Source organism: Sinocyclocheilus anshuiensis, unplaced genomic scaffold (assembly GCF_001515605.1).
Source record: "Sinocyclocheilus anshuiensis isolate Anshui unplaced genomic scaffold, SAMN03320099.WGS_v1.1 scaffold587, whole genome shotgun sequence".
Lineage (NCBI taxonomy): Eukaryota > Metazoa > Chordata > Actinopteri > Cypriniformes > Cyprinidae > Sinocyclocheilus > Sinocyclocheilus anshuiensis.
The window spans coordinates 483,011-510,161 of NW_015552579.1; the positions used below are offsets into that span (position 1 = coordinate 483,011).

The following is a 27,151-nucleotide window of genomic DNA, read 5'->3' on the forward strand; positions in this document are numbered from 1 at the left end:
ATGCACCAAGAGCTTGTAACACTCCAAAGAAATAATATTCTTTTTAGCAACATCATATGACCCCTTTAATGTATTTTATTGTGTATGAGTATTTTATTTTTTATTTTTTTTACACAAGTCTCGTTAAGTGCCGGTCCGGCTCCAAAAACCTGTTCACAGTGAAGGGGGCGTATCGGTTCATAAACCCAACCAATGAAATACGCTCTCACGGTCCACACTCGAATCCTATTGGTTTGACCATCGTCAGACTTTGAAGTCAAGAACGCTGTCACACAAGAGACAACCGTGAACAAGGGTCAAAGAGAACGATTCAGTACCTTAAAAAGATTTGTTCGAAAACCCAAGTTCGTTCATAAACACCAATAGGGCCCCAACCCATTTTGTATTTTACCGAGGTGTGGTTTTAATCCCGCCTCACTTTTGAAGGGTGTAAACCGACGGAAACTACACTACTCACAAGCCCGGAAAAGAACGGTTTCGTTGCGACTACTCCGGAGTCGTGGACAGCTGTGCTTGTTACGTCAAGAACAATGGCAGAATTTGTTAAAGCGCAAATTAAGGGTGACAAAGTAGTTGTGTTCTTGAAGCCGACCTGTCCTTACTGCATACTCGCTAAGGATGTTTTGTCGAAGTATAAATTGAAAAGTGGACACTTGGATTTGATTGACATCAGCGGACGCAGTGACATGGGCAGCATACAAGACTGTCTTCAACAGATCACAGGCGCCCGCACCGTGAGTACTTTGACAATGGTGTATTATATCTATTATTATAGTATTATTATATATATAAAATGTTTTGTTATATTAGGCCAGACCGTCAGTCATTACGTCACACAATCACAGTTACTTTAATTCGAAATATAGAGTCTAAAATGCAACTATGTATGAACTTAAAATGAAAGATTTTTAATCTTCTTCTGAGTGAATTTTCAGTCCCATAGTTTATTATTATGGTGGCAAATATGACGAGATTGTTTTTAGCCGCATATTCACACAAATGCTGAGTCACCAGTATTTTGACCAGCAGCTTTGACCCTGCCCATTGCAAATGTTTAATCATATGCTTTTTTTCATTTAATTTATTCCATTTATTTACATCCATGTATTCTCCATGTATTCTTTGCAGGTTCCTCGGGTCTTCATAGGGGAACAGTGTGTTGGAGGAGGAAGTGACGTCGACAGTCTGGACCGTTCTGGAAAACTGGAAGGCATGTTGCAGGCAATCGGATCTCTGCAGTGAAGGTATACTTCACAGTCCTTCTTCATAATATATTAAAAACAAAATATACAACATCATTACACCAGTGGTTCTAAACTGGTGTAGCTTCAGGGCCCAGATTTTACATTAGACATCAAGTGGCCACCAACCCAAAATTGTGTATCGTACACAAAAATATCCATAAAATGTTTTTAAAAACGGCCTTTTCTCTCGGCAGCCAGTAATTCATTCCACAAAACATATTTTGGTCAGCACAAACCATATTTGACCTACAATTTAAATGCAATCTGGCTCCAGTGTTATTTTAGTATCACTGAAAAAATTTTCTTTTTTTTTTATATATATATATATATATATTTGGACATTTTTTTTTTTTTCATTTTAGTTATTTGTCACTTTTATTAGCTTTTGGGTTTTTTATATGCCTATGTACTGTAGACTTTATTTCAATGCTTTAGTTATTTTAGTTAAACAAGGTTAACAACATTAAAATGAGAAATGTTGCTTTGGCGACTAGTTGAAATTTTTTATATTTGATAAAAAAAAAAAAAAATTTGTATTTCAAGTAACACAATTTCACTTAACTATAATAACCATGTTTGGCTCATGTTGTCTGTTACCCCACATAGTTTTCATCTGCAGTATCATTGCTTTTCCCACCATCAACGACCATAGTAGAACAGACTTGTGATTCATTTTTGGGTCACGACCCACCCCTTGAGAACCACAGGTTTCGATTTAAGCCAAAGACTCTCAGAGCAAACATGCATCCTGATGCAATATGTGCTCGACCGTCCATTTTCAGTGTAATGAATAATCTGTGAATTTTAACATCTTTTACTGTACTCAGTTGATTGGACTGCCAAAGGTACAGCATTTTCACACAAAGATGATGCCCCTAAAATTTAATTGAATGAAATACTAGCTTACTAATTAAATACTGTGCAGTATGTATGGTTAAACAGTAGGCATTATGTAATGATAAATGTTTCAAACAATAGTATGCTATTGCATGCCTTTGTATGGTTTAGTTTTAAGCCACAGACCCTCAGAACAAACACACATCCTTCTAAAATGTCTTTATTCAGCATGAGATGAGGGTCAACATAACTGGATTAGACTAAAGACAGCCAGAATCGGCTCTACGTCGACCATACCAACTTCACTAAGAGACGATCCACATGCTGGATGCGTACTTTGTACGTTATTAGTTGAAATAAAAATCTCAGATGTACATGTTACAAAAATAGTTGCATCAAATTAATCTCATGGGGGAAAAAATAAATATTTTAAATTTATTCAAGTCATATTGCCGGAGTAACCACTGAATTCAGAAAGAAAGAAATCTCACCATGACAAAACATGGCTGACCATGAGAGTGACATCAGTCTCTGGAGAGAGTATAAGATCGACCCTACCCTGTTTAATACTTTGGGGTTAATCCATCGCAGAGGAAATTTATTGCACCAATCAGGCGTAATTGTTCGTATAGTATTATCCACATAGAAGAGTACTGGCGCATAGGATCCACCAGTGAGAATTCACAGCTGTCTGCTTAATATCACAGGGTCAGAGGTCAATGTTCGTGTGAATACAGTACATCAGAATCCACTGTCAACCCAGAGGTCAAACAAAGGTCTCTTTCATCCTGTATTTAAATAAATCTCCAATTTGCATCCTCTGTTTTTCGCCCTCCCTTCCGGTCCGCAGGGCGTCAAGAAGGGGTCACATGATGCTGCAGCGAGACTTGCGGATCTGCCGCCTGCGTTGCTGGTACTCGCTGAGCTCCTGTAGGTAACCTCTGGAGGGCCAGCGCAGTCGCTCCACCTGCTCGCGCTCCTCGTCTGTCAAAAAAGCATCATCGGGAAATATTGTTACAACATTCCCTCCTGCTGAATGCCAGTGCATTTAAACAAAGCATTATATCCATCCACCAGATTTTTTTTTATCTTGTTCTTCAATTGAAATATTGGCTGAAAATAATGTAATTGTCTCTTATATGTGTTTCTCATTGAGTGTATTTTAAAAAAGAAAAGAAATTAGAAGATCTTAGATTAGATCTTAAAAAAACCTGAAGGGAGCTTGATGAAAAATAAATATTTTTCCTGTCACGGTTTGCTCGTTCCAATCATTGACTCACAAATACACAATTCATGAGATGACACTCTTTTATTTATTCTCCAACTGCGTGTGGTAGGGCAGGATGTGCTAATTAGGTGTAATGATGATTCATTCATTTCAAAAGTGACCTTACATTTGCTCTCAGTGTTTCAGAATAAAGCTTTGACAGAAGCCGGTAGTGATTTGCATGGGCTTATGTGCAGCACCAGCTGTTAGAAGTGCTCTCAGGGTGTTGGGAACAGGCTTTTGTCACAGTTAGAGACGATTATGTGTGTGCATGTGATTTAATGTGCTTGAACATGCTTTCCAGGTGGTCAAGTGGACTTCTCACCTGATAGCTCCAGGAAGTCAGGCTTGTGGCTGAAGATCAGGTAGTTATTGGCAATGAAATGGAGGAGCCAGACATATAGCTGGTCAGCGTTGTGACACTGTGACGAGAGAGAGAGTGAACATGAGACCAGATAGAATGTTAGAGACTAATAATAAACATGTTGGAAGTATCACAGATGGCATTTTCGGGATAGTATACTACTGTACTTATACTATTTTTAGCAATTTTGAAAGCAAATGTTTGGTATGCATGGAAAAACCCTATGATTTAATACAGTTGATCAAATGTGTAGTATACAATGCTCTTATTTTTTTTACTAAAACTATCAAAAATTATTTTCAGTACTTGAAAAATATATAAATTATAGATGAAAAAAAAAGAAATTGCTTTGGCAGCTACCTAAAAGCACAAAAAAACGCATAAAAATGACAAAACTACGTAAAATGAATAAAACTTAAACTAAAATTCAAATAAAAACAAAACATAAAGATAACAGCTAATTAAAAATATTAATAAAAACGATAGTGTATAAATAATACTACAATAACAATAATTATTAACAATAATCTTTTGAACTTTCTATTCATCAAAGAATCCTGAAAAAAAAATGAATCACAGTTTCCATCAAAAATATTAAGCTGTTTTCAACATTGATAATAATAAAAAATATTTATTGAGTAGCAAATCAACATATTTGTATGATTTCTGAAGACTGGAGTAATGGCTGCTGAAAATCTGCGTTGCCATCAAAGGAATATTTTAAAATATATTAAAATAGAAAACAGTTATATTAAATTGTAATAATATTTCCCAATATTACTATTTTTACAGTATTTTTGATCAATTTAATTCAGGTCAGCACAAGTGACCTGAATTTAATTCATTGGTCAGCACAAGTGGCTTCTTTAAAAAAAAATTATAATTTAAATCTTACCAACCCCAAATGTTTGAACAGTAGTGTATATTACAGTTTGAAAAATATATCTTTGCATACTGGTTCACATACTATATATTTTTTTAAAATAGGCAATATGGGGTATATATATTTTAACTGTTGGCAGTGTTCTATTGTGATATTATGGGTCCAAAGCACTCAAAGCAAAGGAAATAAACCTTCATCAAACAAAAAGTCATTAAACACACCCCTGCTGACATAGAGGTGTAAAGACTCACCTTTGCTTTCTTCAGTAAGCGAATCACGCTGATGCCCATAGACGCTAGCTCTCGACTGGGCATACTCTGAAGATACGCGCAAACACACACCTCACACAGGTGCTGCAGCCGTTTCACTTGGTACATCTCTGCGCAGACGAGCACGGCCATGGCCTGCAGCACACTGGCTGAACACACAGACACACAGCACTGTCAATCACCTCCTGTTTTCCCCTCCATCAACCTCAGTTCATATTCACCCACTGCCAATCAAGCTCAGTCTTTATTTGCATCTTTTCTCTCAACAGCATTGTTTATTGTCTTCAATATGAAAGGCAAAGCATCCATCACATTGATTGACAGATGAGTGAAGCAATCTGACATACTAAACCATACTTCCTTCATTGTTTAATGATAAATACGACCTGAATCACTACATGTCATTATGATTGAAACATCTGGATTATGTTGCACTATACAGTGAATATAAAAGGCCATTGTTTGGCACAACGCACAGAAGAACCCCTTCATTCTCACTTCATATTGTAAATATTAATATTATTACCTAATAAGAAAAAAAATTAAGAACTGAAATAGTTTCTTGAGCAGCAAATCAGTATATTAGAATGATTTCTGAAGGATCATGTGACACTGAAGACTGGAGTAATTGCTGCTTTGCCATCACAGGAATAAATGATAAAATATATTAAAATAGAAAGCAGTTATTTTAAATTGTAATACTATTTCACAATATTACTGTTTTTACTGTATTTTTTTCATCAACTAAATACAGCATTTAAAAATCTTACTGACCCCAAACTTTTGAACAGTTATGTAAGTTTTCAGTAAAACACTATTTTATGAAGCAAATTAATTAAAGGGATAGTTCACCCATGAATACTGTTACTACTGATAACATAGTGTATTAGAACATCTGAAACACTTTATTGACCAATCAGCATCCGGGACCAGAACTATCTATTTTATAAGAGCATTTAAAGGGATAGTTTGCCCAAAAATTAAATCCCTGTCATCAATTACACATCTTCATGTTGTTCCAAAGAAGAAGAAAAAAAGACATTTTGAAAAAAGGGTTAAACTCTGGTGGATAGGTTTGGACACCCCTGCTTTAAAAGCCTTGAAAACCACACTCTCACCTGGACAGCAGGTGTCAGTGTAGAGGTACTCCAGGAAAGCTAGAAAGGTATCGGATGAGACTCCATGGATTGGCACCACACGACTTCGTGCCTCTGCGTACTTCCCACTGAACATGGCAGCCATAACATCACAGCGGGCCACAAGTACGGCTCTGTGCGCTGGCAGCACGCTTCCTGAAAGCAGACGCACAGCTGACCTCTTAAACACACCCATGGGGTCAAGCATTACAGAGGAGCTCTGACTTAAACACAAGCCCTTCCCTTGTACTTTCCACCTTTGAGCACTCTGAATCAATGCATCATTGTGTGTGCCTGTGTGTGTACATGGTCATGCACATGCAGGGTTAGCATTGACTCTTGCCTTGCACCATGAAGATGACATCAGAGTATAGAGGGGAATTGAAGAGGCTTCCTAGTGTCAAAGGACCTTGTTGAGAGCGAGGTGTGGGTGTGTCCCTGGGGGCCTGCAACCAGAACGAATCAACACTGCAGTGCACAATCTGAGGCGATGAATACTGTTAACTGTGAGCATTTATAATTGAGAAATCAGGTCAGCCATGCAAATCATTAAAAAAAAAAAACCTTTGCACAGTTCGGTTCTATAATCAGAGCACCACCTGTCTGTCAGAGGGATACCTTTTCTCTCCCAACGAATGAGCGTATCCTGTCCATCAGCTGGGCCACGGCCAAAGGGTTCTTCAGTTTTTCAGCAATGGCTTCCTCCAAGTATTCCCATTCCCAGGCCCCTGCGAAAAAATATGAACATGAACTATACCAGGACACAAAAAGCCACAAATAATGTGGTAGAACAGCTGTTTTCCTCAAGAATCAAGCTTTCTTGGTGGCAGCTAAGAAAATAATATTTAGCTGGTGTTATTTCATAGTAAAGACATAGTTTCCACTGTTCTGTCACATAAAAATGTTCATCCGTCACAGTTCAGCTGGTTTAATATTAACTCGGCCTCATTCATAAATCTGTCTAGACACAAACCGAGCGGGATTTGATCCGAAAGAACCACGCACAATGAGTTTCCGTGCATCATTTACGTTAATGTAACGACTGCCCTTGGCTCACGGTAGGAAAATGGCCTCTGGAAAAATCACACTATATATCAGCAGCGGGGTGGGAGGATCTCATCAGTATGGGCCTCACCTTCTCACCTTCTGAGCATGGCCTCACTCTGATAAATGAGTCTGTAATATCCATTCCTGTTTCCTGGACTGTTAAAGCCCCGACTGAACACCTGATTGAGATGCATGCCCATCCTACCAGCCTCCATTCTGCATCAGAGTTCCCAAAGAATGGAGAACGGGATGTAATACTCCTGACTTGTGAGGAATGTTGTGGCAGGCTAATACAAGCATAGAATCACAATTGTGTACTTGGGTGAATGTTACGAAAACATGTCCATGACACACTTCACCCCAAAATCAAAATAAATGTATTGTTTGCATAAAGAAAATGCTCTGTGACATTATGTTCATGACATTTATGTTTTTCCCTCATTAAAAAATGTTTATTAAATTAGAAGTACATGTTAGGCCTTAAAAAAGCTGTTCCAATTTACATGGAGCATGTTACCTCATGGCAGCTGCCATGTTGAGATCACATGACCAGCTAAATCTACTTGCTTTGTCTTGGTAACCCCCTTAATATAAGGAATGTTAAGCTCACAGAATAAATTAAACATGGCTGATTTGAATAGCGCATTTCTACAACAGCATCAGTAACTGAAAAAGTTTGCTGTTGCGTGATGCTGCTTTCACACCACTAGGAGTCAGTATTATTATATGCAATAATTGTATTGTGTGGTTTGCCATATAGCTGCCAATACAAACAAAAAATTACAGAGCGCAATCCTTATTACCTTAATGCTTCTGGATGCTTTATTTTTTGTTATTTTGTTATTCCCATTATTCTCAGTGGTGGTGACTGTCGTTAGATTTTGTATTGTAAATTACTATAATACAATTGATTTTAAATCAGCATAAAATGAAGGCAGTTTAACAAATACTATGATAAAATTCAAATATTTTACGATTTAAATGATAACCATTTATTTATTGCATTATGGTAAAGCATAAAGAGAATTTCTTAGATAAATGCTTAAAAAAAAAAAAAAGTATTTAATGGCCCAAAAACAGCCAACCTTTTATTTAAGCAAAACATTATTTTTCTTTTGATTTTAAGGAGAAAATGTTTGTTTGTTTGTTTGTTTTTTCATTAATTTTGTTTGTATTGTATTGTATTATGGTAATGAGGATTAGGGAGAGTTCCAAGTTCCAAAAACAGTCAATGGTTTATTTAAGCAAAACATTTTTATTTTATTTCATTTTATTTTTTGGGGGGGGCAAAATATTATTTTTTTATTTATTTACTTACTTGCAGTGATGAGAATTTGGGAGGAAAATGTACTTAATTGTCATGAAAATAATGCCACAATGCAAAAAATCTTACTGGTCCAAAAACAGTCAACATTTTATTTTAGCAAAACATAATTCTTTAATTCTTTTCATTTGATTTTGGGGTAAAATATAACATGACGTTACTGAGACGTTTTGTGAGATTCAGCACTTTATAACCATAAATTAAAGATGTGTTACAGAGGCACAAATGTTGTACATCATATCTTCTGGTTTTTCTCTCTTATGTTGCCTCATATGCATATACAGTCTCACACACACACACACACACACACATACACAGATCTCTCTGTCCTCCCAAGCATGGTAATCAGCCCCACAGCTCCAGGGTCTCATAGAGTGGACTGCCGTCATACATGCACGTGTAGAGAACCATAAATCACCCAGGCCTAGACACAAACAAACAGCCTCCAGACTAAGGCCATTTTAATTATGAAACCGTCCTATAAAAATCCTTCATTTTAAACACAAAAGAAAACACAATTGCAGAGCTGAAGAGATAAGGCAGTGAATGGGAGAGAAACATTTCAACCGTAACTCAATTGAGTCGCCTAAACCAGCAGAACTGAGGACACATTTTCAAACCGTTTCCTTCAATAATGCTAATCTCGCTTCATATTTACGGTTGTGACAGGATTCTTCATGGAAAAAGAAATGCTGCTGGCACACCAGCAATAAAAGAAGCTCTAGAATTTGCTCTTTCATAACTCAGGAGAATTGGATTCTCAGTAAAAAAATAAATAAGATAAAATAAAATAAATAAAACATATTTAGAATATTTTATATGATTACTAGCTTTTACTAGGTTCTCAGTAAATAAAATAAAACTAAATATTTAAAATATACATTTTTTTATATAATTGCAGTGTCTTTTTTTCATAGCTCAGGAGAATTAGGTTATCAGTAAATAAAATAAAACTAAATATTTAAATGTATTTAAAATATTACATTTGTTATATGATTATTAGCATCTTTTTACACAGCTCAAGAGAATATATATATATATATATATATATATATATAGTATATATATAATAACAAATATTAAAAAAAAAATTGTAAATATTACAAATGTTTTATGATTATTAGCATCTTTCTTTTTTTTCAAGAAAATTCTCCATTTGCTCTCTATATTTAATGTAATTTTTGTCTAAAAGAAACCACTGAGTTACTAAGATCTCATCTGTGATTTTTCTTTCTTATGGAAAGAAAAAGCCATAAACGTCAATATATTGTGCCCTTTATCCAACAGCAGTTGCCCTGAACAACATCAGCCGCAATATTGCAAGCAGCGCACATTCTCTCTCACCTCTGTAAAGAAACATTAACGTCTCCCACAGGCATAAACAGAGTAGTGGGTCCTTCACAATCAGCCGTGAGAGGTGTCCAGGAGGGTGTCCGTCTGCTCTGAGTAGATCATCTATGCCTCCATCCCAGGTGGACAAAAGTGAGTGGGGGCCGTCTCTGTCCCTGCACGTGCAGCGTGAAACAGGTCTTTCCCAGGCCTGCCGTCCCACCAGCAGCTGTCTGAAGTATGGGCTGACGGCACACAGAACGGACGCGTGCGCCCAGCCCAGCTCCTTCCCAGAGTCCCCAGCGTAGAATGCCACATCAGCAAACTGAACGCCGCGTTCGAGGAGCCACTGCAAGTCCTGAGAGAAGGTGGACTCCTCCACTCTCACCGGGGGAAGACGCGCTGAAAGACATGGACGGGATGTTATAGGACAGCTTTATTGCTCAGATGTTGCTCTTTCGTAGCTCAGGAGACTAAATGTGGGTCTGAGTTATATTTCATTCAAGTATCTACTTCGGAGCTGAAATGTCTTCTAAAATACCTAAAAATGAGACAATTAATATTGACATGGAGTAAGAATACAGAGATATCAAATGAAGAGAAATACTGTGTGAGTTCAAACTTTGTAATAACCAGTAAAACCAGTAATAATGTAAAATATTATTACAATTTAAAGAAAACTGGGTCCCATTTTATATTAAGTGGCCTTAACTACTATGTACTTACATTTAAAGTAATCATTTGGTACAATGCACTTATTGAATACATACATGTTTTTACATTGTACTTATAATTTAAAAATGCCTGCATGTAATTACATCTGTAATTAATTTCTGTAATTACATTTATAATTACACTGTTAACCCACCCTTAAACCTACCCAAACCACCAAACCTGTCCCTAACTTTACCCATATCCCACCTCAATAGCAGCAAAAGTGTTTTGCAATACAATATGAACACAATAAGTACATTGTACTTATTTTTTGATGTAGGTACATAGTAGTTTTCTATTTTAATATATTTTAAATTGTAATTTATTCATGTGATGGCAAATCTGAATTTTCAAAAGCAATTACTCCAGTCTTCAGTGTCACATTATCCTTCAGATATCACTCTAATCTGCTGATTTGAGACATTTATATGGACATTAGAAACATTTCTTATTATTATCAATGTTGAAAACAGCAGTGCCTCTTAATATATTTGCGGAAACGGTGATACATTGTTTTCAGGATTCTTTGATCAATGAAAGTTCAAAAGAACAGCATTTTTTGAAATAACATTTATTTGAAAAAAAAACATTATAAATGTTTTATTGACACTTTTGATCAATTAAATGTATTCTTGCTGAATACAATTATTAATTTCTTGTAAAAAAATATAAAATAAAATGTTTGGATGCCATATAATTTCCAGTGCTCTTTGAATTTAGTTAGAAATTAAAGTTTTACTTCCTTACACTCAAATATTCTCAAAATAATCCCAAATCATAGTATGTTGAAACAATTATGCTAAAACTCTATTTCCAGTGTATTTTCAAAGTATGCATCCTTGCAGGTGTTCAATATTGCTGACAGCTGATCTATTTCATTTCGATGTTCTCTAGGAGAAACAACTGTGATATTAAAAAGATCTAATCTGTGATTATTGTTTTCTGTAGGGAATGCTAAAGAACTTCTGGAAGTACAAAAGGATGTGAGGGAGAGGACGATAAAAGAAATGGGTAAGAGAAAGGGAGAAATAAGGTGAGCTAAGCAGAGGAGGATGATGGGTAAGGAATTTTTTAGTGTGAAGGAAACAATATGGAGAAAGAGAATGATGAGACAAGCAAAGCAGAGGAGATGGGATGAGTAAGGGATACGGTAATAAGACGGGAGCAATGAGAAAAGTGACGTGAAAGCAAATCACCAACGAGGAGGATTATGGGAAGGCCACATTAACGCCAGGCGTTAAAAAGAAATACACAAACAGATGTTGATTATTCATCACGTCTGTATTATAGGCACATTTTTCATATATTACTGCTGTGCATTATGCACTCCATAACCATTAATTTGAGGCCACACCAACGGTTTCCCAGTATTCAATACCCTTCATATTTTATGGGCTGTGCTCTATAAAAAGAGCCTAAGTGGTGCTGGAGCCACACCAACAAACTACAGAAAGCTTTGGCTTCTCGTTCTAAGTGTCATTGCTCATAGCAGTGCTCATCTTGCACAGAATCCTTCTAGCCTTTAGCAGTCAATCCTTTTATCTAAATGGCAGACGAGTCCATTGACTCAGTTACTGATTAATATTGCCATTTTGTGCATATTTGTGCCCGAGTGCTTTGCAGAGATTAAGATAAAATGCCTGGCAAATTGCAAGTAGTTATTAGTGAGATTCGCCCAAATTAGACAGGTTTTGAAGGGAAACGGAAAAGTCGAAAGATGCATGAGTATCTTTTTGTGAATCTCCTTCAAATACAAACACTAGACACATCATTTACATAATAATGAAGGGAAATCTCATCAGCCACTAACCTGGCTGGTCCAAATGAGGGGGGCGGGGCTCGTTAAACCTGTGACCCCGCCGTTTGTCTGGCCGTTCTTTGGCTTTCTGCTTCAGACACTGAATCATGAAGTATTCCAGCTGTATGAAGATTCAAAGGCAAGTGTGTAAATAACATCCAAATACACCACAAATCACAGCAACACCAAATATGGTGGAATATCTGCGGCTATTTAGAAAAAATGTGTCAAAATTGTGTCTTTGAACAGCTTGTCAATGGGGCAGCACCTTTAAAGGGACAACAATTGGTTGTTGTTGTTTTATTTTACATTTTTTGCACATTTTTACAACAAAAAAACAGTTACAGTTATGCACTTGCAAAAGAAGTAAATGGGGCAAGATTGGCTGATTAATAAAAGCATTCTGCCCAGTGAGGTTCAAAACCACAAACAGCTTTGTCAATGGATAATGTACATTTTCTGTTTTCATATATTTTTAGTGAATTGTGTAAACAGCTTCTATTAAATCAAAACAATCTCATCAATTTTCCTTTCTCATTTTATTTTTTATTTTACATCGTATTAGTCAACAGCAATAGTACAGTGATCCCAACAGGAGTTGGATAAAGGGTCCTATGAGATCACAAGAAAACAAACTTTTTGTTATGTGAAGATCATGAAATAAATTAAGTCGAGATGGCAAGAAAACAGCTCGTTATATCAAGATAATGAAAATTAAGCTGTGATCATGAAAAATAATATTAAAGTACAGTTTCTTACGACTTCCATAAAATATTCTGTAAAGTAAGTGCTCTTTAAATTGTGCGATTTTGTGCACATCTTAATTGGTAGCATTAAATTGCAGGAATGCATGATACACTACACTGGTATTTGCCAATTATGGAAATTTATCGACCAACATTGGATATTTTGTCTGCATATTTTGAGGTTTACATCAGATTTAACCCTTCTTTCCAGAGTGCCTTGCCTCATAGACATCCATTTTAAGAGCATTTCTTTAAACTTGTTTTTTTGATTGTTTAAGCTTAAGAATGAGAAAACTACTGTCTCCATATTACATGTGATAGATACTGTCAAGAGAGCTTAAACGCTCTTAAAGTCTCAATTCTAATTAGCCATTTAGCAGAAGTTTTTATCCAAAATGACTTATAGTACACTTATTGCACTCTCCCTGGAGCGACTGGGGCTCAAGGTCTCAGTGGTGATGGATGGGTTTTATATTTCACCTGAGGCATGGAGTTTATAAATTACCCCTCACTGGGTTTGAACCACCAACCTTATGGTTACCAGCCCGGAACCGCTAAACCACAAGTACAGTTCTTCTGCATACTAATGAGACTTTTTAAACAATGATTAAGAGAAAAAGAGACACTTACCACACTGCCAAAGTAACGACCCACAAAAAAGTTGTTTAGAGATGGCAGCTCCAGGTAAGTGGCCCCCAGGTCCCTGGACAGCTGGAGCCCCTCACTGTGGGGCACACAGCTGCTCCAGTCGGATGCACACAGTGGACATGTGCACGGCGGGCCTTCGTCTGTACAGGATGACAGTGGGAAACATAATAAAAATGTGATCCACTCTTCAAAATAAAGATTCCAAAAGCATTTTTCACAGTGATGCCACAGAAGATCCATTTCGGGTTCCCAAAAGAACCGTTCAGTGAACAGAACCATATTTTTCTTAGTGTAAACAACATTTTATTAATCTAAAGAGCTTTTTCCACTATAAAGAACCTTTTGGGCAATGGAAAAGTTCCATGGATGTTAAATGTTCTTTAAAGGAACTTTTATGCAAACGTATTACTGATGCACAATACAAATTACATTTGTAGAGCAAGGGGCCAAATAAAGCACATAAACATGTCGACTCGTACTGACAGAGAGTACATAACATTCAGAGAGATGTCAACAGGCAGACATATGGAGCGACAAAATCCGAGTCTATATTATGTAATAAAGCATGCCAGCTCAAGTTTATACCAGCGTAAATTTAAACCTCGGTATGTGTGTGTGCGACGGGCAGAGAGAGAGAGTGGCAGTGACAGAATGAGAGACCAGGGATAGCTGGATAAAAACAACGTGTGTGTGTGTGTGTGTGTGTGTGTGTGTGTGTGTTACACAAAATAATGTTCTTTTTAGCAGCATCATATGACCCCTTTAAGTGAATGTTGCTCTTAGTCATTATAGGAAAGTTTAAAAGTAAACTTTACTGTCTAATACTTTGATTGACATGAGGTAATTAAGATTAAATGATGCATAATCCTAATTATCATTAGTACTTGACATTATTTGCTCTGCTTACAGTACTTAAGCACACATTCCATAAGCAAAACCATCAGGCAATTTTTAACCAGAGTTTAGTTCAGTTGTTTCCATTAAGTCCATTATCTCCCAAGTCTGCACTACAAAAGGCTGACTGACATTTATTTTTCTTTAAAACTTCGTAATAGAGAAAAATACCTCAAGTGAACACTAAACAAATGCAAAACAGAAACAGCCAATCACATCTCACCATTTAGCCTCGCCCCCACGGCTACCAGAATCACAGGAACACCCCAGTGCCGAAGAAGAGGGCGAAGTCTTGGGGCGTAGACGTTTCGGACCTGCTGAAAGGCCAGTTTGTCGTTGACCGAGTACTTAATGACCACAATGTCGGCCTGCTCCACAACACTCCGCACGCTCGCCCAGTCGCTATCCAAAAGGTCCTGCGATTAAAACGAAGGGTTTTAACCTGGGATGTTTAAGAGGGCATATCTCAGTAGCTCAGCATCTGTTCCACCAATCAGCTTATGAATATCACTGCCGTAGCTAAATTCGTCTTAGTCCTCCAATCAGGCGGAAACAACTCTCTTCCCTACAGAAACACTAATCCTGCTTTTGAATCCCATCTTCCCTCTCTCATTCACTCTGTTACTCACCCAACTAGGACAATCCCGCACCATCACTCTGACATCCCCAAACACTCTAGACTGGTACTCCATAAACGCAGGGTTCAAGGGATGCCTTGATGGCGTCACCGAGTTTGGATCCAATTCCCGAGCTCCGTGGCCCAGGTAACTCCACAACAAGCCACCTTGGAACTGTCCTGGGCCGGCCGTCTCATCCCCAGGCCCGACGCCCCCAGGACACTCGCTACCCAGGGCCACTATGTGGACAGACCTGAGGGACATAGAAAAGCCTTTAGTGGTTCACAATTACAATCCAACCAGTTGTCTTTATATAAGCAATCACAGCTCACAGCATTTACACAAAGCCCTCAACTCTCCCTGCTCTGTAAAAATGTTTGTAATTTTTAAAATGAAAATTTAAAAAAATGCTGCAGTTAAAAACCTGTTAACTGCTTAACTGTAAGTTACTTTTCCATATACAGTAAGAACTGTAACTGGTTCAACACTTCATAATGTGTAATTTTACTGTAAAATACTGTCAAATGTATGGGTTTTGCAAGTAAAAACAATGAATTACCTTCACAGTTCAGTTTTTTGTTAGTTCAAGTAGATTTGTATATTAACATTATGTCAGTTATCAGTGAAAATTATAAAGGCACCAGTATTTTACTGTGTACAACCACAACTGACAAATCTATATATAACAGTAAAAACCTGTTTACTGTAAGTTACCTCACTGGTGTATAATATATATATATATATATATATATATATATATATATATATATTAAAAGCAATAAATATATTATACTGTTAAATAATGATTTAAAAATGCAAATGAAAAAAAATATATATAATTTAATTTGAAAATGTAGGAATATAGTAAAATATAGTAAGTAAGACAATACATTTTTATGGTAAAATATGACATAGATTTATTTATTTATTTATTTTATGAGTAGAAAGACAGTTTTCATATGCAGGGCCCAGGACAAAATACAAAGACATTTACAGTTAAGAGACCAAATGCATTATATGATGCCACTTTGGACTCTTAACTCAGTATATGTATTTTGATACGATTGTTGTAGTTATGTGCTAATTATTACTATTGCACACAGCTTATTTTGTATGCAAATGCATGTTATAGCTATAGTGCAATATTTGCATGTATGCATATTATATATATATAATCATTATTGTTGTTTATATTATTTTATTGCAACACGCAGCTTATGTGCAAATGTCAATGTGTCAATGCCCAGTAACAGTTAGTGTATTGATTTTTATGTCATGGTACTGTAGCATAACTGTCAATTTTGAGCTATTGGGGCTTCGGTCATAGCAAAGCAAGAATCATATGCATACTTACATGATCAACAACCGTCCGCTGGATCAAGGCTCGGGGAGCACGTATTTCAGCGGCGGGCTTTTACATCAATATCCGGCTGTTTTCCGCAATGAAGGTCGGACACGGTACAATCCCTCAGCAGAATGAAAAAGCGAACGGTTCATTCATTAAACACGCGCTTGAAAAGTGAAAGAGTGTCAGGTGCGCAATGATCCGTCTGTAAACAAACACATCCAGGCAGAAACGATCAAGGGGATCCTGCGCTATAGGAAGTTCATTCTCCACCGTGAACAGGGATCCGGCGCTTCCCGGGACGCATGGCACAATCCGAGCCCTGAAACCAGACGTCACTTGAGCATAACGTCAAAGCTCATGGGTCAATGAGATAAGAATATAAAGGAAAACAAAAATGAGCAGCGCGAGTGGGTGCATCCTGACTCAGCAAATGATAGGACGGACGTGGACACTTGCTGTCCACACCGCACACTGGCTGCTCGTGTTAGCGCTGTGCCTCTGCTGTCTTTGTCTGTTCAAACCAATGGCACTTTCAGTCATTAATACATGATATGAGAGAGTTATTCCCAACAAATAAAAATGCAGTCCTTCAGTACCCTAGCCAAAGTCAAAAGAGCCCATTGCCACGCCAGAGAGAATTGGCAGGGGCCCCTGGGGGCACCCCGAGGCCCTTGGGTATGAGATAACAATATCTATGCTTTGCTTTCACAAGCACCACTAATTAGACATGCTGCATGCTGACACCACTGCATGACGTGAGTGGGATGCATGTACTGACCCATACAATTAGTACCACTATATTTTGGGCTTTCAATGCACTGATCCTCTAGGTTGCAGTGGTAATAATAGGCATGATACAATTATAATAATTGCATGATAATTATTGCATGATACAAACAAATAAACACTGATTAGACTCTTTATTTGTGTATTACTTTAGCTGTAGATTGCTGTTTTCTTTCAGACTGTCTGCCAAGCTAATAGAGCATTATTTAATATTATATTATATATAGATTTTTTAGTCTCAATCTCACCAAGTCTCACCAAGGCTGCATTATTATTATTTTTTTAAATGCAGTAAAAACAGTAACATTGTGAAATATTATTACAAACGGTTAACTGTTTTCTATTTGAATATAGTTTAAAATGTAATGTATTCTTGTGATGCAAAGCTGAATTGTCAGCGGTCACTCCATTCTTCAGTGACACATGATCCAGAAATCATTCTAATATGCTGGTTTGCTGGAAATATTTTTTAATATATTATATTCAAAGTTGAAAACAGCTGTGCATCAATTTAATACATCCTTGCTGAATATAAGTATTTTTTCTTTTTTTTTTAAAACAACGAGATTTATGTGTATGTTTGTATATATAATTAATAATAATTAAATGAAATAATATGTAGATGTAAAATTGCAGCTCAACCAGCCTATTCATTTAGAAAAAAAAGAGTATCTCTGAATTATGGGGAAATTTTTTTTTTTGTTTGTTTGCAGTAATTAAATTATTTTCTTTTTAATATTTTAAAACATCTTTCCTTTACTGAGGCCCCCCAGTGAGCCCCTATAGTGAGCCACTGTTGTAGTACAAAGGTGTAGTAAATTCAGAGTGGATCTGCTTGAGGCAATGTATTGATGCTGAAAATTCTATTTAAAAATAGCATTTGACCCTATAACCTAATATGCAAGGAATAAAAGCTGTTTTGTTTTTTTGTCCTCTTCGTCTGCAATAATTAGTTATTATTCTTTGTTCTCAAACCAATTCTATCACAGCATCCCATTCATAAACAGGCTCTAATGCTATTATTAGCCAAGTGTTGTGTATATTTTAATTTGCCTTGTTTGCCACAATATGACATCAAAAAGCCTCAGCACCCTTCAGATCCTCCTCTGAGATCACCAAAATAGCATAAACTCTCCTGAGCTGCAGCGAATCAAAGCTCCCATTCCACCTTATTTCCGTCAGTCATGCTGTCCTGAGCTTCTGAAAGGATTATCTTAATTCTACCATAACAAAATTTTTATCCATATAACAGGTCTAATAATCCCACACCCACCGTCGTCTAATGCAAAGTTTTCATCATTATATTCAGGAAGATTACTGAATACGAGTATAGAGGTGTTGTTATTTTGTATATGGCCTAGTGGGATTTACTTCAAATATAGTATTCTCAACTTCCATATTCTCAACTTTCAGAATTCACTCATTACGCCGCCCTGCATAACATTTGCTGAATGGAATCCAATACTTGTACTTTCTAATTTTGGGGTGCTGATTCCCAAAAGCAGTGTCTGTTTTTCTCTATCATGTCATAATTTCCCACAAAATATGATGTGCATTTCATAGCAATTTTGCTTTTGACAGCCATTTGTAAGGTGAACAAGTCCTGTACTGTCCTCTAATCACCAGAAAAACTGCCACAAAGACATGATTCCTGTCTTCCTCTGAGCCAGATTACAATTTGTTCAATTTCTCAGGCGATTTTATTTTATGCCTAATCTAATATTTCAAGGTTAGAATTCTTTGGAAGCTTGTTTCTGCCACAGGATTAAAAAAATAAAAAAAATGTAATTGCGACTTTTTATTCTTTAGTCAAGTTTTTCCTTCAATTCTGAGTTTATATTTCACCATTTAAAAAAAAAAAAAAAAGTTTTTCTCAGAATTGCGTTAAGTCGGAATTGTGAGATATAAATTCACAAGTGCAAGCATTAAGTCAGAATTGTGAGATAAAAAGTCCCAGTTTCCTTTTTTTTTAATTCTGTGGCATAAAAAAAATCAGAATTGCAAGATGTAAATTCAGAATTCAGAGAAAAAAGTTAGAATACTATACAAACAGCAACAGAAAATTACAGATTTTGTGAAAAAAGAGCTTATTTATTTAAAAACTTTTGTTTATGTGAAGTTCATTAAATGGAGTTATGTTTCTTTATCACGCTTCCCCACAAACGTCTGTTGTTGAGTGGATACGAAATTCCGCGTAAAATGCGGATTGCTTTATGGCAGCAATGTGTACAGTTAACCACCGTAATTACGACAGTGAATTCCACTCACTTAACTGAAATTGGCTCCAAAGTTATGAAAATACACAAAACTACATACAGTTGCGTTAAGTGTCACCAGCCCACCGGTGGGCCCGCAGCCATTACATCATTTATTGCCTTTTTACTCTATCAAAAATGTTAGTAATGACCCTAAGTTAGATATCATTTGAAAGCTTAAAACCTCAAAATTCCTCCTGTCAAAACCATTTTGAAATCCATCATGGAAATGGTACTTTAAAATCTTTTGGCGGTCTCCTCCCCCTAAGTGGGCGGTGTCAAGTGTCATATTACAAAATGTATTATGGTATTTTACAATCAAAACTTTTTATAATCTTGACAAAATACATATCGTTGGAAAGGTCTGAGTCTCAAGATTCCCTATTCTTTGATAGTTGGTTATTTTAGTGATAGAAGTAATATTGACAGGAAGGTAGACATTTGTGACAGAAAAATGCATGAAAAAATTTCAATGGAGTTTGGGTGTCCCCGGTGGCCGTTTGTGGTATAACGCCCTAAATAAAACCTCACATTTTTTTATATTAACTTCAAATTTGGAATATAACTTATTTAGACATAAGGCTTTAATTTTATAGCAATTTTAGTGCAAAACCTGTTATGAAAAATATATATTTTATATAAAATAAAATAAAAATTGTACAGTGCATTCTTTACAGTAAATTTAAACTTCTATAACTTTTTGATACTTTCATATTTTGAAATGATTTCACTTCTACAATAAAATGCTCATTGTCTTCTTTAAAAAGAGTCCAACGTTAGGTCTGTATTCCAAAGCTGATTGATGTTTTTGTACTCAGCATCATCAAATTAGGTCATATATATATATTTTTTTTTAAATAACAATATTTTTTTTCAAGACTGTTTAATCTGAGGTTTCATCCTGCCAGTCCTTTTTGTTCTATAAACTAAAAGAAACTATTTCTATTTGTCAACAAGCTGAAATAAATTCTAAAACAGGCACTTTTTACAAGCACTGCTGAGAGGTGTATATGCTATTTTAAGGCTGCTTGGTTGGCGTACCATTCAGAACATTTGTTTTTAAAGGGCAGGATGGGTTACTGTAGGTCATCTGCCAAGCAGAATCTTATTTCTACTCCAGTGCACAATCACGTGCCCCTCGTGTGCCCCTCATTCTTGGCCCAGAGATCACAACCACTCTACAGGAAAGTCTACCTCCTGATCTTACACAAGACACACACATTATTCCGCATTGTGAACAGAATAACAGTCCATTCAGAGCCATTATATGACAACAGCGTATAACTGTACTGTTGAGCTTTGGGACTTTTTTTTTTTTTTAGTTGAGTCCGTAACTGCAGTGTGGAAAGGGAAGGCATACATGGAGATCTAGTTTGTACACTAAGTCAAGATGCTTATCAAAGTCTTTTCTTGTCCTTCCTTTCTACCAAGAGTAAGAGATAAACAAGGGTTATGTTAAACAAGCACACACTGTATGAGTCTGTTAGAGATTCTGCTCTCAGCCAAGTAGATTCATAATCAATAATTCTGGATCGTTTGATAAATTTCACTTACTCAGCACACTGCTCCATGGATAAATTTGTTAAACCACTGAATGCTATGGCATTATCATCCAAATATTGTGAGACGTTATGTAAGGGATAATATACTTTATCAAAACCAATGATCAGGACCTTATTAAATGGCTACTCAGAAAATTAATAAATGCATACCGTTCAAAAGTTTCAGATCAGTATTTTTTTTAAAGAAATTAATGCTTTTTAAGGATGCATTCAATTGATCAAAACGGGCAGTAAAGACATTTATAATGTATTCAAATATAAAACAATTATTCTAAAGTATAATAATAGTTTTTACAGTATTTCTTTGATCAAATAAATGCAGCCATGATGAACATGAGACTTCTTTAAAAATATATATTTTTAAATGTCATGCCAACCCCAAATTTCTGAACAGAGAAGGACTGGAGTTGAGCACTGCTTTGTCTAATCTGGCAATTTTTAGGTGCCAACAAAAGACAATTAGACAACATATACAAACTAAACTGTATTTTACAACCATTCCAACAATGACCCTCACGTAATTGTGTAGGACGCCTCGGCATGCAGGAGCCAAACAAATCAAATTATTTATAATCTGAAAATGAAATATGATGTACGCCATGACTGTCTAATGTCTGGCACTTTTCCATTTACTCTTTTGATGGTCACTGTCTCTCTTGAGAATGTTTCATCTATGAGATAATAATTGAATGCCAAGTTAAATGTTTGTGCAAGAATCAACTTGGTAATGAATTAAAATTGATGCTAAACTAAACATGTTATTGGAAACATATCAATGTCAATATGAGCTCACTGCTTGAAAATAGATTGTACTAATTCTGTTATACCCAAAGATATAATAGTATGAGAAAAGTGCATTGTCAAATTTAAACCAAATTACTGAATGTCTCTTATTATTATTTTCTATATTTATTGCATTCCTGTAGCTCAAACAATAGAGCATTCCCAAGAAATAAATGAACTAATTTTTAAAAATGTATACCTTCAATGCAGCACAAGTTGCTTTGGATAAAACCATCTGCCAAATGCATAAAAGTGACATGTGACTACTACATTTTATATCTGTTATAACCAGTGCTGGGCAGTAACTAGTTACTAGTAACTTAGTTACTGTAATAATATTATTTTTTGCAATAACTAGTAGTGTAACTACTAACAAGATTTCAGTAATAATATTAGTTACCATCCATAAAACAGCTTAGTTACGTTTGATGCCTCAACCACGCTGATTTAAAATCCAACAATCAAATAATTCCTAGATTTATTTTCATAATTTTCACGACTCACACATGCATGTGATGTCCCCAGTGCAGCAGGAAAGCTTGGAATATAGAAATATTGCATATACTTTTTTGGGGAATAAAAATACTGATTTAGTATATATATACTCATTTATTTTAAAAGTACGTTTTTTTTTTTTTTTTAAATGTTGTTTGTTTTTTCAATGCAGAGTTTAGATTTTCTTTTGGCAAAAAACAAAATTGAGCATCACGGTGAATCATGGCAATGTAGAGATCCTGGCACTGACACAAAAAAGGGCTATGATATTATTTTGATTTATGATGTCAAATCGCAGTTTTATTCATGCAAACTGACTCATTTGAAATCATCAATCTCTTAATATATGCAGTTCCCTTAGGATCCCTGAAGCTCTCGTCTCACTGTTGCTGCCAGACTAAACGTCTTCATCTGCGTTCACATCTTCTTCTCCAACCTCCGATTCCTGTGCTTTTCTCAGTTCTGCCCTGCCCTTCTCAGTCTGATAATAGTCTGACTCAACCCACCCAGGGCAGTTGGACAACGTCACAAAGATGTCTTCGTCTACTTCCGTCACTTTGTGCACTCTCTGCTTCATGCCTTTGGAATACCACTGTGGAATAGGGACTTTTTCTGTGGGGTTGGTTGCCTTGTATAACCCCTCACCTTCAGCCAGAGTGATCTTATACTTGTGTTTTGGGCACACAATACAGAGCTTGTTGTTGATTTCCTGCGCATGAAACAATAAATGGGATCAGAGTTCACATGAGAGGTAACAATGTGTGTCAAGTGTGCCTATGGATCACTGAATCTGCTTCAACGTATATGGCTTTACCTCAATATCTCCGAGCTCCAAACTACATCTGAAAGAAAAGAAAGTGTCATTAGCACCCATATGCACTAAGCTGACCCGAGCAAAAGCCTTTTTGATTCTGGGCTTTTGCCTCTGGAATTGTACTTGGCACAGTTCCTCAACAGCAATACTGTATTTCAGTGCTAAATCTTCTACTTTGTCTCCCTCTAGTGCAGAAAAATAAGTAAAGATGCTTTTCATGCTACTCAGGGTAACACTGCAGGTCCATTGCATAGAAAGTTCTTTGATGATATATATAATAAGAATGTCTCTTCCATCCAGAGTCACATTCATCCTCTTAGCCTGAATGAAATCTTCTTTCTTGCCGATAAAATACATACGAGAAGGCTTGTTTTTATCCATGGATGTGGTGAGGTTTTAATTACGTTTTCTGTGAAAATATAATGTTATATGAATACCATTCAAGTTACATAAATGCACTGTTCTTGGTTCTTGTTCTAAGTTTAAAATTTACCAGGTGTTTGTTTGAAAGTAAGCAATGTCAGTAGGCATTAAAGAGATCGTTCACCCAAAAATGAAAGATTTGTCATCATTTACCCACCCTTGAGTTGTTCCAAGCCTGTATGAATTTCTTTCTTCTGATGAACACAAAAGAAGATAGTTTGAAGAATGTTGGTAACCATACAGTTTCTGGTCCCCATTGACTTCACTGATAGTATTTGTTTTCATATATGGAAGTCATTGGGGACCAGCAACTGTTTGGTTACCCACGTTCTTCAAAATATCTTCTTTTAGGTTTAATGTATATATCAAAGAATTTTGTTTTTAAGTTTTAATCATTTAAAATATAATAAAATTAAGTATGGTCACTTATTCTTTTATATGTTTTAATAAGTACAGGTCAGAATAAGTATATTATTTCATATATACGTATATATATATATATATATATATATATATATATATAATTTGTTGTACATATATATAAATATTATTTCATATATACGTATATATATATATATATATATATATATATATATAATTTGTTGTAAATTTATATAAACCTCAAGCAGAACAGAAAGAAGTAATTCATATATATGCCTAGTTGCCTGCATGCTAGCACAATTCCTTGTGCCAGTGTTTGCATAGGATTATATAAACCATACGAAATAAAAATAGTATAAAATATTCAGAATTAAAATGTAACAATATAATTGTATATGAAACAGTATTTTCTATTTTAAAAAATAATTACTAATATAATACTAAAAAGTCAATTATGATAAGTTAAAATAGCTATGATAGGTCTTCTCAAACACTGTCACGTTATAAAATTCGTTTACTAAAGGCAAAATGCTTAAGTATTTAACACATGTATCAAAATATATTTTCAATCTATCATTTAAATTTTTTAATTAACCTTTTAAATTTACATATCAACATAGACATTGCTGAGCAAATATTGTTAGCAGTTTTACCTTGTCCTGCTCCTGTTGGCTGTGTATCTTGTGAAACGTGCGTCCTGTATGGTTGAAGTTTGTTCTAGTCTGCAGAGTGTCGTGTTATCTCAAGCCCACCGGCTGCTGCGTTCAGCCCTATCAGCCCCGCAGATCAGGATCTTGATCACATGATCTTTGTTTAATGTATAAACCACTAACTGACAGATTTTTACACTGCCATTTCTCCGATATCAAAATGAAGTTTTATAAAGTTGCATATAATTGTATTTTGCCCATCTATCCACCAGGATTGCGCGTAATATCATATTATTCCAAAACAATAATTTTTTTATACATTATTACATTCCAAGTCCTCCCCATCAAATAACATTTTATATCTGTTATAACCAGTGCTGGGCAGTAACTAGTTACTAGTAACTTAGTTACTGTAATAATATTATTTTTTGCAATAACTAGTAGTGTAACTACTAACAAGATTTCAGTAATAATATTAGTTACCATCCATAAAACAGCTTAGTTACTTTTGATGCCTCAACCACGCTGATTTAAAATCCAACAATCAAATAATTCCTAGATTTATTTTCATAATTTTCACGACTCACACATGCATGTGATGTCCCCAGTGCAGCAGGAAAGCTTGGAATATAGAAATATTGCATTGTATTGATTTTGTCAGGAAAAAAAAGATGATCTGAACACTGTTGTGTAAGTTGTGGCTTTACTTTACTCTGGCATTACATCCCACCCACATCCCTCCGATCAGCATGCGGTACATTATATTCAGTTTTGGGGAAAGTTACTTTTAAAAGTAATGCATTACAATATTAATATTTGTACTTGTAATGCGTTACCCCCAACACTGATTATATTACTATAATAAAAAATATTTTTGGAAAATTAAACAGTTTCTTACAAACTTGTGATTTGATAAAATACATAATGAAATATAATCGTATATGGATAACGGAGAAATTACAATTAGCTTCAAGTAACACATGACAATTAATACAACACTTCTACTTGAATGTCACTATCAATCACTATTGAGTGTTTGTAATAACTTCTGTAACTTCTGCAGTATGCGTTACCCCCAACACTGATTATATTACTATAATAAAAAATATTTTTGGAAAATTAAACAGTTTCTTACAAACTTGTGATTTGATAAAATACATAATGAAATATAATCGTATATGGATAACGGAGAAATTACAATTAGCTTCAAGTAACACATGACAATTAATACAACACTTCTACTTGAATGTCACTATCAATCACTATTGAGTGTTTGTAATAACTTCTGACTGCGATCCAGTGTGGATTTTGGTCAAATGATGAGGCAGAAATATGTTGTTAGTAACATTCTAGACGAATTTTATGTGGAAGATATAGTTACAATTTCTGTGGGGCGTGAAGAAAAAGTTATGTAATTAGAAGTGTAATATAATTACTGTTGCCAGAAAGTAATAAGTAACAATATTACTTTTGACAGTTACAATTTCTGTGGGGCGTGAAGAAAAAGTTATGTAATTAGAAGTGTAATATAATTACTGTTGCCAGAAAATAATAAGTAACAATATTACTTTTGAAAGGAGAAACTAGTAATGAGTAATATATAGTATTCTTTGAGTAACTAGCCCAACACTGGTTATAACAAACAAAGTATCTAGACTCCTCTTATTTAAATTACCACTGAGGGAGCCAATCAGACAGCGACTCACACTGCGTAGTCTTGAGCATCATCTTTGCGCAGCAGGTACGCAGCTGCGCCGTCAAAACAGAAAGCAGCCTGCATACTGAGCACTTTTCCATGTGCCATTCGCTTTTGTATGTGCCAGGTTATGTCGCATCTGTTCTAAATAAAAAGGAGCATTCAGTCATTACTGACTAGATGTAAGTGAAATGATTTCATCTTAAGCGGCTAATGAATTGTGCTAACCTGCGAAGCAGGAAGTACGTTACACATAAGCGAGTCCATTTTCGTTAAATAGTGTTTCCAACACAGTTTGTATTTAAACGACATAAAACGCATTCAGGATACTTGTAGTTGACATTTCCTGTGGGAAAACCATCTTAAACCAGCTGGTTTGCAAGTTGTGTTTCTAAACAGTATACTGTTGTTTCCTGAGGGAAGTCGTTTTTCATCCATTGTCATGCGATGTGCTAAAAATGACAGTAAAGTTGACTTTGAAACTAATTTAAAACCAGCAAACAGACCTGCTAAGACCAGCTTAGCCTGGTTTAAGATGGTTTTCTCAGCAGGGTTTCTACAATTCAAATAATAATACTCAGCACATGGTAAATGATGGTGTATGAGCTGTTCAGATATCTCTAGAAAGCATAGTAATAATAATAATAATAAAAACGTTCTCCAAATAAATATTCTATATAATGTTTGTACAAAATGATATAAACCATAGGCCTTCTTAAACATTGCAACACATCTTTAAACACTAAGAAAGAGTTTAAAATGTAAAAAAATAAAATACATTCAAATGTAATAATATAAAATTGTATACAAAATAGGATTTTTCTATTCTAAATATATATAT

At 35.5% G+C, this 27,151-nt stretch overlaps 3 protein-coding genes across 5 annotated transcripts in view; 2 read left to right on the forward strand and 1 right to left on the reverse strand.

Annotated features, from left to right (window-relative positions):
- Positions 1-244: 244 nt before the first annotated feature.
- LOC107665229 (glutaredoxin-1-like) lies at positions 245-3,726 on the forward strand. 2 transcript variants are annotated; one of them, XM_016456013.1, is made up of 3 exons: positions 245-734; positions 1,129-1,244; positions 3,653-3,726. In XM_016456013.1, exons 1-2 carry the CDS (start codon positions 531-533, stop codon positions 1,240-1,242), a joined length of 318 nt encoding a protein of 105 aa, XP_016311499.1. In that variant the 5' UTR covers positions 245-530; the 3' UTR covers positions 1,243-1,244; positions 3,653-3,726. The 2 variants fall into 2 exon arrangements, with proteins under 2 accessions (XP_016311499.1, XP_016311498.1); XM_016456012.1 differs by lacking the exon at positions 3,653-3,726 and adding an exon at positions 2,932-3,273.
- Positions 2,932-16,822, reverse strand: LOC107665226 (rho-related BTB domain-containing protein 3-like). Of its 2 annotated transcripts, XM_016456008.1 has the most exons (12): positions 16,472-16,822; positions 15,130-15,370; positions 14,724-14,916; positions 13,589-13,746; positions 12,225-12,333; positions 9,716-10,102; positions 6,619-6,728; positions 6,344-6,446; positions 5,983-6,156; positions 4,847-5,013; positions 3,674-3,770; positions 2,932-3,065 (listed from the first exon to the last, which is right to left on the reverse strand). In XM_016456008.1, coding segments are annotated over exons 1-12 (1,860 nt in total). In that variant the 5' UTR covers positions 16,474-16,822; the 3' UTR covers positions 2,932-2,946. The 2 variants fall into 2 exon arrangements, with proteins under 2 accessions (XP_016311494.1, XP_016311493.1); XM_016456007.1 differs by lacking the exon at positions 16,472-16,822 and having other exon boundaries at positions 15,130-15,461.
- A 9,506-nt stretch (positions 16,823-26,328) lies between these two features.
- LOC107665228 (bis(5'-nucleosyl)-tetraphosphatase [asymmetrical]-like) overlaps positions 26,329-27,151 on the forward strand; it is a 2,234-nt gene continuing 1,411 nt past the window's right edge. Inside the window, exon 1 of the mRNA XM_016456011.1 lies at positions 26,329-26,492. The gene's annotated coding sequence lies outside the window, so the exon portion shown is untranslated. The remainder of the gene's footprint in view (positions 26,493-27,151) is intronic.

Excerpts from the sequence above, each read along its gene's own strand:
- LOC107665229 (XM_016456013.1), top strand. The coding sequence starts at position 531 with ATGGCAGAATTTGTTAAAGCGCAAATTAAGGGTGACAAAGTAGTTGTG. Across the intron at positions 735-1,128 it reads AGATCACAGGCGCCCGCACC|GTTCCTCGGGTCTTCATAGG; the intron begins GTGAGTACTTTG and ends TATTCTTTGCAG.
- LOC107665226 (XM_016456007.1), bottom strand. The coding sequence starts at position 15,381 with ATGTCCCTCAGGTCTGTCCACATAGTGGCCCTGGGTAGCGAGTGTCCT. Across the intron at positions 6,447-6,618 it reads CATTCGTTGGGAGAGAAAAG|GCCCCCAGGGACACACCCAC; the intron begins GTATCCCTCTGA and ends TTCTGGTTGCAG. Across the intron at positions 5,014-5,982 it reads CACTGACACCTGCTGTCCAG|CCAGTGTGCTGCAGGCCATG; the intron begins GTGAGAGTGTGG and ends CTGTGTGTTCAG.